The following is a 16039-nucleotide window of genomic DNA, read 5'->3' as shown; positions in this document are numbered from 1 at the left end:
TCCTTTTTGGGTTGATGCAGAGTGACTGGTTTTTCTTCCTCATAGGTAATATTTTCCTATTTCTTTGGCAAGTCTGATAACTTTTGAATGAATGCCAGACCTTGTTGGTACTGGATATTTTAGAATATTTAGTATTTCCAAGCTTTGCTCTATGATACAGTTAAATTACTTGGAGAATGTAACCCTTTCAGGTCTGGCTTTAAGCTTTGTTTGGTGGAATCAGAGAAGTCTAATCCAAGGCTAATTTCCATGACTGAAGGAAAAAAAACCCACACCTCTTCTGAGTATTCATGAATTATGAGGTTTTCCTCTCTGGCTTGGGAGCACAAGAACCGTTTCTGGCCCTGTGTGGGTACCGTAGGCTGGTCCCTCTATCTTTTCAGTAGTAATATTCCTGGCCTCAGCAGTTTCTTCATGTGGATGACTTGAACAGTCTCAGAGGAGACCTGAGGGCCACTCTCTCCACTCTCTGCAGGGGCCCTTCTCTGCAGAGGCTTCAGTACTCTTCCTTGCAAACCCCAGATGCCTTGCTGTCCTGACTCCCACCTCTGTCTCCTTCACCAAGAGCTTTCCTTACTCTGCCTGGGCTCCTGTGCCCCACACCATTGCTCAGACACCCTCTCTGGGGAATGAGCCGGGCCGCCACAGGGTTAGCCTTGTTTGTTTGTTATCTCTCAGGGATTCAGGTTTTCATTGCCTGATGCTTAATGTCTTAAAAACTTACTTTTTGCATTTTTTGGCTTTTAAACAGATTGTCAGAATTGCCTGGGAGCGCTTTTAAAACACCAGCTACCTGTAATATATCATTGGCTAACTTGAGGTCACCATTAGAATAGACCTAAATGTTACCAGAGGGCTGACATTGCTCCTTCTGCAGCTGGAATGTCATTGTTTTCAGTGAATGCTTATATCAGAATCTCTGATTAAAAGAGTCAGTCATTTCTGCTAAGAATGTGGGGTGGAAATATATTTACTGAAGTAAATAGTTTGATAGAACTTGAAAGAAGGTGTCTAGAGGAGCCCATGGAAACCAGATGAGAATCTAGATTAAGCTGGTGTGGCTGTGGCCTTGGCCCACAACTTGTGATTTTTTTCTGACTTATGACATGATGCTGTAGTTTGTTTTTCTTTGGCCATTGGCTTAATGGACACATGATGGGACCAGAGACTCTGTGAGGGGTCAGCTCTCGGGTCCTGGCCAGCTGCAGGGGTGTTAAACTCATTTTCACTGGGGACCACAGCAGCCTTGTGGTGGCCTTCAAAGGGCCAAATGCAATTTTAGGACTGTATAAATGTGACTACTCCTTAACAGTTAAGTGAGAGTTCGGTGCTGCCGCTGGGTAGAAACAACCTCTGCTGTATGGGTTAAATCAGCTTCTCTGAGCCACAGAATCATTTCCTGTATTTCTGGCCTTGCTTTACATGGGTGTGAAGGGATTGTTGGAAAAATGTCTAAGAAATAACTCAAACCTGTATTGAAGCCACTAGTAATCTATATGGATGGAATTATGGGTGCTTTTAAAATATATTTGATAGTTGCAAGATATTTTCTTCTGTTAGAAACCCCTGGGGATAAGACGCTTCTCAGTAAAGACATTTGGAGTACTGCTGAACCATCCAGAGTGTTGAGTATTTCTAGGACTCTGGTGATTATTCTCAGTTTCATCTTTCTGGCTTCCCCCTCCCCACCCTCTCAGGGGGATGGAAAGGTCTCTGAGTGCACAGTAGGAAGGAGCCTCCTTCACTCCACTTTCATAATACATTTATAAAGGGCAAAGTTGACTCAGCTGAAGTGTAAGGAAACTGTAATCATCACATCTTCACTGAGCTCCAGCTTTAGGCCAGGTGTTACGGGGAAAACAATGACACCTAAGGTCTGGTTGCTGGTCTGAAGGAATTTATTTTTCACTATAGAATATCTACAATTGTGAGGCAATTTGAATGAGACCATTTGCTCACAGAACTACAAAGGTTATAACCGGTTGCTGAGGCCATAGGAGTTCAGGATAAGAGCAGGACAGACCAGGTGAGAGTCTGGAGAACATGACTGACTTTCCGTGATAGCAATGCCATAACATGCAGAAAGCTCTGAGGAAGGGAGGGAGAGATAAGGCATGGGCAATGTGGAAGGTGAGGACCAGGGTTAAACAACCAGCAGAGTGGAGTGACAGGGGCAGCCAAAGTCAGTGTCTAGTGCCAGTGAAGGGTCCAGAGAGCATCCAAAAACAGCATCAAGGCCTACCATCACATTTCCAGAAATGGAAGTCTGCACCTCTGTCCCATACTTTAAAATTTTCTCCAAATATTTACATACTCAGCATCTTTCAGTCCTCGGAGTAGGCCTGTGAAAGAGACAGGACACACCATTGTTGTCATCTGACACAAGAGGAAACTGAGGGTAGAAAAGGTTACTTGGCTTTTGCATAGTGACCTGAATAGGGAAAGAGAACCGAGACCAGAATCTACAGGTACTCTATCTACCCTCTGCACCCTCACCCCCATGACCTCAACCTGAGCTAGAGAGTCACAAGCCCCGCTCAGGTCCCACAGGAATGATTTAACCCAGATCTGAGACTAAGACTTGGTTGGCCACCAGGGGCCGTGAAGGTGTGAAGGGATGGAATGTATCTAGAAAGATACACCTGTCTATAAAGGAAGTGGAGAGGGAAGTCAAGTATTCACTGACCTCCTTCAGGTCACAGGAGAGAAAGAGGCTCCTTTTGCCTTGGGGAGGGAAGTGGGAGGAAAAAGAGGGGAAGTCTGCTTTTTAAGCCTATTAAGGAGGAAGAGCCATGAGCCAAGCATCCAATTAAACTGACATCTCTTGCAGCCAAAATATCTGAGGGAATAAGAGAATTTAATGTGTGGAGGCTTGGGAGAAAAGTAACTAATAGCAGGAAAACAGCCCCCCTTTATTATTATTTTTAAAAAGGGCAGGCCAACAAACCCAGTAGACTCCTTCCTAGCAATTCCTGGTGCAGGAGCCAGAGAGAGGGCTGGGTGGGTTGCAATGTCATGTTCATTTGAGGTAGGCACTGCAATTATACCACAAAGAGACAGTCAGGGGTTGTTGGGAAGCACCAGGACACAAAGTCCCTGGCCTTGACCTGCATGGTGGCCCTGACAGTGACAGCATGTTAGAGACTGGCCCAAGTTTACCCAGCTTGAAGGTGGCTTGCTATGAGAACTCAGGTGCTTTCTGTGACCTCTTGCAGTTGTCCTTGGCCCTGCTCAGACATAGTCTGGGAATCCCAATAGCACTGGGGCAGCACCAGGCTGGCCTCTGAAGGCCACAGCAGGGGCCTAAGAGGAACAGAGAAGGCAGGTAGCTGTCCCCAGCCCTGTCCAGACCAGGGTTTCACAGGCAGTATTAGGGGAGCTGGTTAAACTCCCAGCTTATTGGGTCTCACCCACACAGGTTCTGATTTCCTGGGTCTGGGTGGGGCCTGAGACTCACTTCAGGGGGGACCAATGCAGACTGCAATAGAGAAACACTGTCACAACTCAGAGTCCCCCAGATGGTTCCCTCAGAACATTAATTTCTAGAGATATTTATACATCTCTCAGGAAAATAGGGTGCCATAGTCACAAATTTGGTAGCACTGGACACCCTGATTCCTTCTTGGCAATCCACAATTCATTTTAGTAAATTAAAGTCTTAAAAGGAGTACAATTAAAAAGTCTCTTTAGGACTTCCGGCAAGATGGAGGAATAGGTGGATGCACCGTACCTCCTCCCACAACCAAGATTAGAACAACAATAATTTACAGATAGAATAACACCCAGAACTGATAGAGGATTTATTTGAATGGAAGTCGGACAGCCAAGAAGTTGAAGTAGACCTGTACATCCAGGCTGGTAGGAGAGGACGAGCCAGGTGGGCGCGGGTCGGCAGTGCGCAGAGGTCAGGAAAAATTTGGTGTGAAATCGGCGCGAAAGCCATTTGGCATGCAAGAACGCAGCGGTGGTCCCTGAGTACGCAAGCTGCGGCTGGCAGACCCAGTGAGGCGGCGATTGTGGATCAGGGCAGAACTCGCAGCCCAGGGTCCCAGAGAAGGGACTGAGATCCCAGGAGAACGGAACTACCGCCAATGTTCCCTCCTGTCCCAGCTTCCGCCCCCGCCCCCACATATAACGTCACAATCTAGCGACTGGGGTGTCCAGCCCTGGTGAACACCTAAGGCTCTGCCCCCCACCGTAACAAGAGTGACCAGACCTGAAAAAAAAGAGAAAAAAAAGGAGAGACAGGGAGAGACATGTTTCCAACAGAACAGATCAGTCTCCCAGGACTCATCCTTTTGAGCAACCAAGAAATAGCCAATCTATCAGATGCACAGTTCAAAACACTGGTGATCAGAAAGCTCACAGAATTGGTTGATTTTGGGCGCAAATTAGATGAAAAGATGCAGGTTACCATAAAAGAGATGCAAGAAGATACACGGAGGAGAGCCAATAGTGAAGGGAAGGAAACTGGGTCTCAAAACAATACAGTGGACCAGAAGGAAGATAGAATCAACCAAGCAGGAAAGCATGATGAAGTAAGAATTCAAAAAAATGAGGAGAAGCTTAAGAGCATCCAGTACATCTTTAAACGTTCCAACATCCAAATTATCCGAATAGTTCTCCGAATTATAGGGGTACCAGAAGGGGAAGGGGAAAAGCAACAAATTGAGCACGTATTTGAACAAATAATAAAGGAGAACTTCCCCTATCTGGCAAAGGAAATACTCTTCCAAGAAATCCTGGAAGCTCAGAGAGCCCCAAAGAAGTTGGACCCAAGAAGAAACACACCAAGGCACATCATAATTACATTAGCCAAGGTAAAAACGAAGGAGAGAATCCTAGATGCAACAAGAGATAAGGGGACAGTAACCTACAAAGGAGTTCCCATCAGACTGTCAGCTGATTTCTCCAAAGAGACCTTACAGGCAAGAAGGGGCTGGAAAGAAATATTCCAAGTCATGAAAGACAAGGACCTACATCCCAGATTACTCTATCCAGCAAAGCTCTCATTTAGAATGGAAGGGCAGATAAAGTGCTTCTCAGATAAGGTCAAGTTAAAGGAGTTCATCAACACCAAGCCCTTATTTTATGAAATGCTAAAGGGACTTATCTAAGAAAAGAAGATACAGAAAAAACATGTATAGTAAAAGGACAGCAAACTCACAATTATGAACAACCACACCCAAAGCAAAACCAAAAGAAACTAAGTAAACAACTAGAACAGGAACAGAACCACAGAAATGGAGGTCACATGAAGGGTTAGCAGCAGGGGGGTGGGAGGAGGAGAGAGGGGGAAAAGGTATAGAGAATAAGTAGCATAGAATGTAGGTTGAAAATAGATAGGGGGAGGGCAAGAATAGTACGGGAAATGTAGAAGCTAAAGAACTCATAAGTATGACACATGGACATGAACTAAATGGGGGGAATGTGGGTGGGAGAGAAGTTACAGGGTGGAGGGGAGAGAAGGGGGAAATGGGACAACTGTAATAGCATAATCAATAAAATATATTTAAAAAAGTCTCTTCACATTTTGCAATATATACATATATCAAACAGTTACATTATATACCTTAAACTTAAACAATTATACCTCAATGAAGCTTAAAAAAGAAAAGATATCTCTTTAGCTATTTGCTCAAACATACATCATCAGGGAATCCACCATGGAGTACCTATTCTGTGGAATACAATGCAGAAAAATGCAACTCTAGCCCAGAGGTTCTCCAACTTTGTGATGCATCAGAGTCACATGACTTATAGGAACAGATTGCTGGGCTCTATCCCAGAGATTCGATCTCAGTGGTTTCTGGTAAGGCCCGAGAATTTGCATTTCTTACAAGTTCCTGGATAATGCTGACTGATGCTGGTGCTCTGGGGACCACACTTTGAGAACCACTACATAGACCTCTCTGTAGTCCCTGGCTCAGCCAAGGATCCTGGCAGGCCTCCTGGCAGTGGGAGGATGAGGACTGAGATGGTGAGTGACAGCATCCAAGGGAAGAGGATTCCAGGAGCACAGCCTTGGCAGGGGCTCGACTCTTAAGGTACTGAAAAAGCATGTGAGGATGGGCTCTGCTGAGAGACCAGAGTTATAGTCAGAGACACTAAGACAGAAAGGTCTCAGTGGGTGACCATAGCTGATACTCTGACATGCATGAGTGTCTGGCCCTGCCCCAGGGTAACCCCGAGTGTCTGTGCCTTTAAAAAAATCTACTCTAGTGAGGTGTGTGAGGATGGCTATTGACAAGTGAATAAGCCGGGGGACCCTGAAGTTCATGTACAGAATGACAACACCATCTTGCAGAACCAACAGCATCTAGACCCTTCACCCATCCCCCAGACCCCCAGACTTCTGACACCCCACTCCCTTTCCTGGGAGAAGCAGTGAGCTAGGGCTGTCTGCTCTAGCCCAGTTCTTCCTTCTGGGGAGGCTGACTTCAGTATTGCTTTGCTGGGCACCATCTTTTAGTCCAGATGCTGGGAAACATGGGTGTGGGAGAATCGATATGAGGGTGGAACCAGGGTTGTCTCTTGCCAAAGCAGACATGAAAGCTATATATTTGTGGTCAATAGGAGAGATCCGCATGCCCTGCAGAGTCCTTGCTGGCCTTGTGCTGCCTGACTGCCATTGGAATGTTGCCCTCGGGTGAGCTGTGGTCCATCTCTAAAGGCAGGCAGACAGTGCTTGAAGAGCTAGCTCTATGTGACTGTCAACTGCATGGGCCACAGTTGAGATCACATCTGGTCAGTAAATGTGGGGAGGGAGAAGGGAGCAATGTAGGTCTGAGGGGGACCCTGGGGTGGAGTCAGATGTGAAAATGGTTTGGATGGGAGGAAGGAGAAGGCATCTGGGAAGAAAGATGTTGTGAGATCTGGGCTGGGAGGCCCTCTCCCCCCACACCCTCCTTTGCTCTCCTTGTTGTGCCCACATCCCCTACAGTCCTTTTTCTGTCCTTCCACAGGGACTCAGGGCAGGCAGGCCACTGCTGAGGACAGACGACTCAGGTTGGAAAATGCTTTCTTGACATTTGGAGAGCAGAGCAGGATTTGGCTCTTCATGTGGAGACTCTTGTTCTCAGGAAAATCATTTTCACAGCTTGGGCCAGTGCCAGTTAAGAGCCATTTAGAGCCCCATGAGCTTGGGTTAACTTCAGCTGCCCGGCACAGAGAACACTGGCTTCTCTCTGCCTGGCCACTTTCCCCTTCGGATTGTCTTCACCTCTACTCTCCTTCCTTAAAGCCTCTTTCTTTTCCCCACCACCCCTTTCTTGGAAGTTCCAGTTCTAGACTGGCCCGTGTGAGCCTAAACACATTCCTTTCCTCATGGGTCTCAGCTTCTTCTACAAACTGGAGCCAACAGTCTGCTCCCTTTTGAACTCGGTCGCCTTGAGAAGGTACCTATCTGTGTCTATGTCCATCAAGGCACTTCCCTCTGTGTAGTTATTACTTGTTAACACTCTTTATCCCCAGGCCTGGGCCTTCTGCCTGGGACAGCTTTGCCACCCGTTTCTGAACACAGGGCCTGGCTCCTAGCGGTGGCTCCATTTGGCTTGGTGGGATTAGACTGAGCTGTCCAGAATGTCTGTGACCAGAGCACAGCTTGGCATCAAAAGATACTGGTTTATATCCTGGCTCTCTTGCTTGCTAGCTCTGGGCCCAAGGAATACACTGTTTTCTTTTCTTTTTTTTTTTTTTTTTTGAGCTCTAGTTTCCTCGTCTGTAAATTTCAGTGTTTTGTTGCGTTACTATGAGTACTTTGTTAGATGATATTTATAAAGTGCATAGCAAAGTGGGCCCTCAGTTAATGTCAGGAATCATCATCATCATCAATCATTACCTGTCATTTTTAGGCAGAAGTGGGGTCAGGTGAAAAATGCTTGCCCTAAATCCTCAGCCCTGCCTTTGCAAGTCCTACCCACCCTTCAGGGACCAGCTCAACCCTTTCCTTCGGAAGCCTCTCCTCTTGGTGCCTCCTTTATCTTATGTTGTGAGCCCTGGGCCCACTTACCCAGGAAGAATGGAGTAGACTAGAAAATTACAGATGGTTTACTGGGGAGCAAAACTGTGCTGAAGATGTCTTGGGAAAGGCTGGATCTGGAGGTAGGCTAGTGTCTCGAGTCCTGATGGGCTGTTGGCACTGAGAGTGGAACACAAAGTCACACATCCTAACAGTGGGAGGTGACCCTGAGCAGATCAGGACAGCAGCCAGTATGGGAGACCTTCCACAAATGTCAGTGCTCCGAGCTTGGGGTGCTTGGGAGGAGCTGGGGTCAGAGCAAGGCAGGGCATGCCATACGCATTGGGGCAGCAAGCATTCCACAAGGTCAAGTCTGAAGGTGATTATGCAGAAATAGTTACCACAACCAGACAGCAGGCCAGAGTGGCAGAGATGGAACTCCAGGGTGACCTGAGCACAAGCTCCCACTGCTGACCTAGAGAGAGTCAAATGTCCCGTGGGAAGGGATGTGGGCACGGGGAGCAAACTGGAGCTGTGACAGCCACAGCTGTGGGGAAACTGAGGTGGCGAGGCTGCAGTCAGTCTGGCTTCCTCACCTGCGTGGCTCTCAATAGCTTGTTGACTTCTCAGCCCACATACACAAGATTGGTAGATGTTTGAAGGCTGCCTATCCCAGAGCCTCTATTGACCACTGTGGCCTATGTAGGGTCAGGACTTCTGACTTTACAGATGAGCCCACCATCATCCCCCAAGACCCAGCTCCTACATCTCCCGAGTCTTTCCATTGCCATAGGAAGGCAGGCAGATGGGCCAAAGACTGAGTTTTCAGTCTTCTGCTGTGGCTGCACCATCTTTAATAGCTCCCAGAGGTAAGTCTGGATTCCTATAGGCCTATATGAAGACCTGGAGGATCCCTGTACATCTCTGTTTCTCCCACAGGACCCGCACGGTGTCTCACTGCAACAGGTGCTCACTAGTACTTGTAGAATGAAAAACATCACTCAGGTAGCTGAATGCCCAGGGATCATGGGCCACTGCTGTTTCCCATACCACTCCCAGACTCCTAGGATAGGACACACCTATGAGCTCATGGGCAGAGTGCAAGTCTCCTCTAAAGGAGGCTGAGCTGAGCTGATGACAGTCTGTGACATCAGGGACAGGGCCACAGTCACCTCCTTGTTCCCATGACCTGTGGTTATTGAGCCGAATGACCTCCCCTACACCCCTCAAAAAACACATGCATTCCTTTCCTTCATCAATGCAATGTGTGGTGCATAGCAGACACTTTGTAAGTTGGCTGTTGGGGAAACAGTCTCAGGGAGCCCCATGGAAAAGAGGACCTTGGAATCAGAGTTGAATGGCAGGTAAGGGGTATAAGAGCTACCTGCGATCTTTACCACACATGCTGCCTGAACCAGCTAGAACTTTTTCTCTTCTTAATATATTTAAATGGAGACAAGATTGGGGTCAGCTTCATGCACAGGGGCTTTTTCAGCCTCAGTGGTGACTGCACAGCTTCCTGGGCAGAGCATCCTTTTGGATCTGTAAGGCTGCATGGCAGTTGTCTTTCTTGGTGCCCTTGACCCATTCCTGGAGTGCAATGTGTGGGTCGTGTGTCCTCAGAGGAGGGGCAGTCACAGAACTGGAGAAGGGAGGACACATCTCTCTCCCTGGGCCCCCTGATGCCTCCAAGGTCCTCGGAAGATAATGTTTCAGCTTCGCTCTCAGGCCCAATCTCACGCCGTCTACCTCCTTTCCTGAGGGTCTCTCCTTTGCGAATGCCTCAGCCTTTCCTCTCTGCACTACCTTGTGCAAAAGGTTTCTCAATCCAGTGTGCCAGCCTCAGCTTCCCTCTGGAGCTCTGGGATCACATTTCCTTTCCTTTCCCAATATTAGCTCTTGCTATTTACAAAAGCAGCATTACTAATGGCATACATTTTAGAAACTATAAACAAGCACAAGAAAGAAAAGAATTAACTGTTGACAATCCAACATCCTGTGACAAGCCCAGAGTCCCCCTTCATCACATATAGGCATGAATAGGTTTTAATTTTCAAAATGCAATCGTGTCGTCTATTCTCCTACTTGTTCTTCTCAACCCACAGCTTATCATGATTGTATTTCTGTGTTATTAAACACTCTTCCACAGCATGTAAAAGGCTATGTAATGCAGCCTATACTGTGTCAATGTACCATATGCAGCTGACAGGACAGGACAGAAACCAGTATCGGGAGACCTTCCACAAATGTCAGTGCTCCGAGCTTGGGGTGCTTGGGAGGAGCTGGGGTCAGAGCAAGGCAGGGCATGCCATACGCATTGGGGCAGCAAGCATTCCACAAGGTCAAGTCTGAAGGTTATTATGCAGAAATAGTTACCACAACCAGACAGCAGGGCAGATGCAATCAGTTGTGCTTTGTGGAACCTCTAAATTGACTCCTATATTTTGCCATTAAATAGTGCTATCGCAAAATTCTTGTAGCCACATGTTTATGACTATCCATGATTCTTTCCTGAGGATAAATGACAAAGAAGTGGAATTATTGGGCTAACAAATTTGGGCTTTTAGTACATTGAATGGATTTTATCAAACTACCCTCCGAAAAGTTCTCACTAGATACGTATGAAAGTACCTATTTTTCTGCAACCATTAAAAGTGCAGAGTTTTAGTAGTTTGAGGGAGTAGTTGAGCTTATTTGGTATTTTAAAGTGACCACTTTTTGTTTTAATTTAAAGTTATCTGATTTCTAAACAGGTTAAACATTTCTGTTGGGTGTTAATTTGCCATTTGTGTTTCTTCTCTTGTGAACTGGCTGTAAGACCTTTGTCTGATTTAAATTGGGGATGCTCTTCTTTGTCTCATTGGTTTGTAGGAGCTCTGTCCATGTAAAGGAACCTTTGTCTTCCATGCATAGTAGAGGTGTAATCTCAGTTTACCACTTGCTGTTTAATTTGATTTGTGATATTTATTGACAGGGACTCCATGTTGGCTTGCTAAACATCTTTCCTTACATGTCTCAATAGCATTGCACACTCATGTGCGAATTGAAATGCATCATTTCCCTGCCCAACCTGCCCTTCTTGCTGACTTCCTTGTTTCTGTTGATGTCACCACCATTTGCCTAGTCCCCCAGCCTTGAATTGTGGGAGCCACCTTTGGGTCCTGACTTGCCATCAGTGGCCAACTTCCATAGGTTCTGTTTCTGCAGCTTCTTTGGCAGGCAGCCCCTCTCACTCAACCATCCTCCAGGTTCCCATTAGTTCTTCACTGAACTATACAAATAGCCTTGTAAGTTCATACCTTGTAAGTTCATACCTTGCCTCCCCATTGCCAGTCCTTCCACTTTTCCTTTCTTCTCCTTGCCCCTGTGGTACAGTCACCACATTAATCTCCCTAAAGTAGAGTTCAAACATAGAACTCTGTGGTTACAAACCACCAACAGCTCCCCATTGTCTTGTGTTTAATTACATCATAGCCTGGCCATACTTTCCCTTCAGTCCAGTCTCCCACTATCTGAGCCAAATTGTTCCCCAAACAAGCTCACTGCTTTCTGGCCCCTTTACATCTTTGTTCAAGCTGTCCCTTCTTCATAGAATCCTTCCCATCACCTCCACCTACCAAAATCCATTCAGAAAGCTTCCCACCTTCCCCACCACTACTATCCCAGGATTTTCTGACTCTTTAAATGGAAACAAATTCTCTCCTTTGAGCCCCCAGCACAATTTTCTTGAGCTTCTATTGTGAAACAAATCTATTCCGTCATCTAGTGGAGCCCTCAGCAGCCTTATACTCCTACTAGAAAGCAAAGTCTTTTGAGGGCTCTGTCCTGCACATCTGTTTCTCCCACAGGACCCGCACAGTGCCTCGCTGCAACAGATGCTCACAAGGTATTTGTGGTATCACCCAGGTGGCTGAATGCCCAGGGATTATGGGCCACTGCTATTTCCCACCCCACTCCCAGCCTCCTGGGACAGGGTTCACCTATGAGCTCATGGGCAGAGTGCAAGGCCCCTCTGCAGCAGACTAACAGCCTATGACATCAGGGACGGGGCCACAGTCACCTCTTCATTCCCATGACCTGTTGTGATTGAGCTGAATGACCCTCTACATCTATTCATCTGATTCCCTCATGAATGCAATGTGCTCACATGGTTGACACTTTGTAAATTGGCTGCTAGGGAGTCTCAGAGAGCCTTGGAATCAGAGTTGGATGGCAGCTAAGGGGTGCAGGAGCTATCTGTGACCTTTGCCACACATATTGCCTGAACCAGTTAGGATTTTTTTCTTTTGTTAATATATTTAAATAGAGTCAAGATTGGGGTCAGCTTCATGAACAGAGCCTTTTTCAGCTTTAGAGGTGACTCTGCAGCCAGCAGGGAGTGTGCAATTGACACAGCCTATTTTTAGCTTCCCTAAGACCGTGACCAACATCCTAAACTGAGGGTGGGCACACCTGCTGCATTCTAATGAGGCAGCCCGGATTGCCTCCGCCAGCCAGCCTGGGAGCTCTACGACCTGAAATCTGATGTTGCTAAACTGGGAAGTGTGCTTATTTCCCAGAGGCTGTAGCCTAGATACACCAGGAAAATGGGAGCACCCCCCCTCCCCAGCTGGCTTCCCTCCAGCCCCGGGCGGCCTTGGGGCTGTGCCTGCAGCATGATGAAGGGAAAAGTCGCTAGTTTTTCTTGATGGTGCTCTGTCCTAAGACCTCCCTGTTTCCTTTGCAGGAAAAGAGGAAGGAAGTCTGAGCTGACCCAGCTCACAGTTGAGAAACTTGAGGCAGAGAACAGGGACACGTTTATGTAACCTGAATTACACACACACACACACACACACACACACACACACACACACGATGATGATGATGATGGTAATAATAATAATACACTTAATGCCAGGTAGTGTTCTAATATCTTTACATAATTCATCCAATTTTCTGGACAACTTTTTCAGGGAGCTTGTATTGTGATCTCTGCTTACAGAGGAGAGAACTGAGGCACAGTGATGACAAATGACTTCCCAAGGTCAGTTGTCAGCCAACAGGCAGCAGGTCTGAGTTTTGGGGCCAGGCAGTGTGGGCCCAGGTTTGCATTCTCACACTGCGCCATCTGCCTCTCAATATTTATTTTTCATTTTATTAGAGCCAGGACAGATCCAGGAACCCTGATCCTTAGCTCCAGACAACCAACTACAGGATACTGCTGCCTCTCTGTTTTTAAAAATGCTTCCCTGCTTTAAGGCCTTTGCTGTGCTGTGTATGCCTGCATTTCCTGCACTCTGGGAAGGGAGGCTCTTCTGGCAGAGCTGTGCTTCTGCAGGGAGGCTTGAACTTCTGGATCCCTCAAGTTCCCCAAGCCCCCTCCTCCCCTTGGCCTATGGAGATGCGGCAGGGGGTGGGGGGAAGGGTGGTTAGTGGTGGGCAGCAGCAGTGAGGTGTGCCACTGGGAGGGGTGCCAGGATTGGGGAACCCAGGAAGGGTGGTGAGTGTAGGGCCTGGGCAGGTCGCCGACAGTGTGGGTCTTCACAGTTCAGAGTGAACTTCTGCTGAAGTTCAGAGCAAAACTGTGAATTAGGAACCAGCGGGCAAGACAAGAGATATGAGACACCAGAACCTAAGAGATCTGCATTTCGGGGGCCGAGTGCTGCCTGTTGGGTGGCGAGAAGCCCATGGGTGTGATCTTCCTGAGGGGACAGGTGGGACTCATTTTAATTAAACAAACACTTAGTGCTCAACCCTTTTCTAAGCACTTTACAAACACCAACTTGTCTAATTCTCAGGACAACTCTAAGCAATGGGAACCATTTTATTCCCATTTTAGATATGGGGAAACCGAGGCTCCAAGAGGTTAATAACTTTGCTCAAGTTTGTATAGCTAGTAAGTTGCTGGGCTGGGATTCAAGTTTCAATACACTGGCCCTGGAATCTGTTCTCTAGCCATCATGCTATGTGATGCTACCCTATACATCTTTCCTTTTTCTTTTTTAAAATATTTTATTTATTTATTTTTAGAGAGGAGAAGGGAGGGAGAAAGAGAGAGAGAGTAACATCAATGTGTGATTGCTTCTCATGTGGCCCCCACTGGGGAGCTGGCCTGCAACCCAGGCATGTGCCCTGACTGAGAATCGAACCTGTGATGCTTTGGTTCCCAGCCCGCGCTCAATCCACTGAGCTATGCCAGCCAGGGCTTACATCTTTCCTTTTATTGAATGTTTACTATTTGCCTCTAAAGGAAGGTATTGTTGTCCCCAATTAACAGATGTGGAAACTGGGACCTAGATGGCTCAAGTCACCTGACTAGTAAAAGATGGAACTGTGTTAAATCCAGTCTGTTTGGTTCCTGAGTAGCATGCCACCTCAGCCATCAATGTGACTGCCACAATGCTTGAAGGCACCATCCACCTCTCAGAAGTGGCTGCTGTGGCCGACTGGAGCTGGGCTCAGGGGCTGGGAGGGAGGAGGGGCAAAATCTCAGAGAGCAGCACCTCGCTGCCACTGTTAACACCAGGCTCCCTTTCTTCACCCTCAGGTGAGCAGTCCCCCCTCTCAGCCCCCTCAGCCTGTGGTCCCACCCAAGCCTGTGCAATGTATCCATCATGTGTCCACTCAACCCAGCTGTCCAGGACGGGGCAAGATGTCCAAGCTGCTGAACCCAGAGGAAATGACCTCAAGAGATTATTACTTCGACTCCTATGCCCACTTTGGGATCCACGAGGTAAACCATCCTGAGTTGGTGGCTGAACTGGGCAAGCTTGGCCCTGCTATTTCATCGCTGTTTTTTGAGGCAACATAATGTGATCAGCTCTCTACTGTCATGCAGTGAGTTCTCCCTGTGGTCCAAGGCCCCTGACCCTCTCTCCATCCATAGATCCCTCTGGGAGGGATTCAGGGCCAGGCCTGGAGCAGGTGAGTAGGTAAAAGTGTGTATTTCTCAGCTGATGAGCAAGGAGAGCTCAGGGTTTCTTGGTTTTAGAGTCTGGCACCTGTGACTCTTCCTGATCCTCAGTTCAGGTGATTCAGGTGGACTGAATATCTTTGGTCCTTGCTCTAGGAGCTCTTATGCTTTGCAGCTAGGGTCCTAAGGCTGAAAGGGCCTTTTGGAGGTCATGATGTCTCATCCTCAGGCAGGGATGAGCATGAACCCTTAGGTTTGTCCTAGACCAATGAGCACCTCTAGGGGAAGAGATTCAGTAAGCCTGCTAGGAATCCTGGCCCAGGTCTGGCACCTTGATTTGATTCTCAGGAAATTCCTACATGTAAGTGCTTGTCTTGAACCATAGCAGGGAAGACTGAGGTGAGCTGTGGCATGAAACAGAGCTTCCTGATGAGAGGCTTCCTGACTGTAGTGGGGGCACAATGGTACTGTCACCCCCACACTGCTTTTATCACCTTCAGCACTCTCTCAAGCCACCTCAAATAAATGACTAACATTAACTGAGTGCTTACTGTTTTAAGCACAGCATGTGTATCATCATTTAATCCTCATAAGAAACCTACGAACAAAATATTTCTGTTATTTCCTCAGGGTATGAAGAAATATTGAAAAAGAAAGATTTGCTTGCTATGCAAATGCTTTTTCAGAATTAAGTCTTGAAGCTCCTCCTTCCAAATAGATGCTTCTCTAAACCCTTCCTGTGTTGGAATGGCCACACTGTCATTGCCAGGCAGGTGTTTAATAATGATAACCAGCTTTTTTTTTGAGTGCTTACAACAAGAGGGCTGTTCTCCCTAGCATTTTATACTATTGATTCATTTATTCCGCAGGTCAACCCGATGAGGTTGGTATTATTATTTGTCTTCATTTTACAGATGAGGATATAAGACCCTAAGCATTATATTAACCTTCATTCATTCTTGCTGGTTCCTTTGCACACAAGGTTACAGGCTAATAAGTGGCAGAGCTAGAAATTAAACCTTCACATTTTGGGCTCAGGGGCTTCATTTCTATGATGCCACACAGATTCTAAAACAGTTAATTCTTTCTGGGAACATTGACTTTGTTCCTGTTGGTTCCTTTCCAACTCCATGTGGTGGTAGAGAGTGGGGGCTCAGCCTGGTGGGACTCAAGGTTTGAGCCCCTGA

General features: G+C 47.1%; 1 protein-coding gene across 1 annotated transcript in view; it reads left to right on the top strand.

Annotated features, from left to right (window-relative positions):
* PRMT8 (protein arginine methyltransferase 8) overlaps positions 1-16039 on the top strand; it is a 91885-nt gene that overhangs the window by 24266 nt on the left and 51580 nt on the right. Inside the window, exon 2 of the mRNA XM_045830573.1 lies at positions 14487-14672. Coding sequence (XP_045686529.1) covers positions 14487-14672 — 186 coding nt within the window. The remainder of the gene's footprint in view (positions 1-14486; positions 14673-16039) is intronic.

The sequence above is a fragment of the Phyllostomus hastatus genome, unplaced genomic scaffold, assembly GCF_019186645.2.
Source record: "Phyllostomus hastatus isolate PE091 unplaced genomic scaffold, TTU_PhHast_1.1 phas_contig_152, whole genome shotgun sequence".
Taxonomy (NCBI): Eukaryota; Metazoa; Chordata; class Mammalia; order Chiroptera; family Phyllostomidae; genus Phyllostomus; species Phyllostomus hastatus.
The sequence above is the reverse complement of the archived record's forward strand: the minus strand, read 5'-3'. Positions and strand labels throughout refer to the sequence as shown.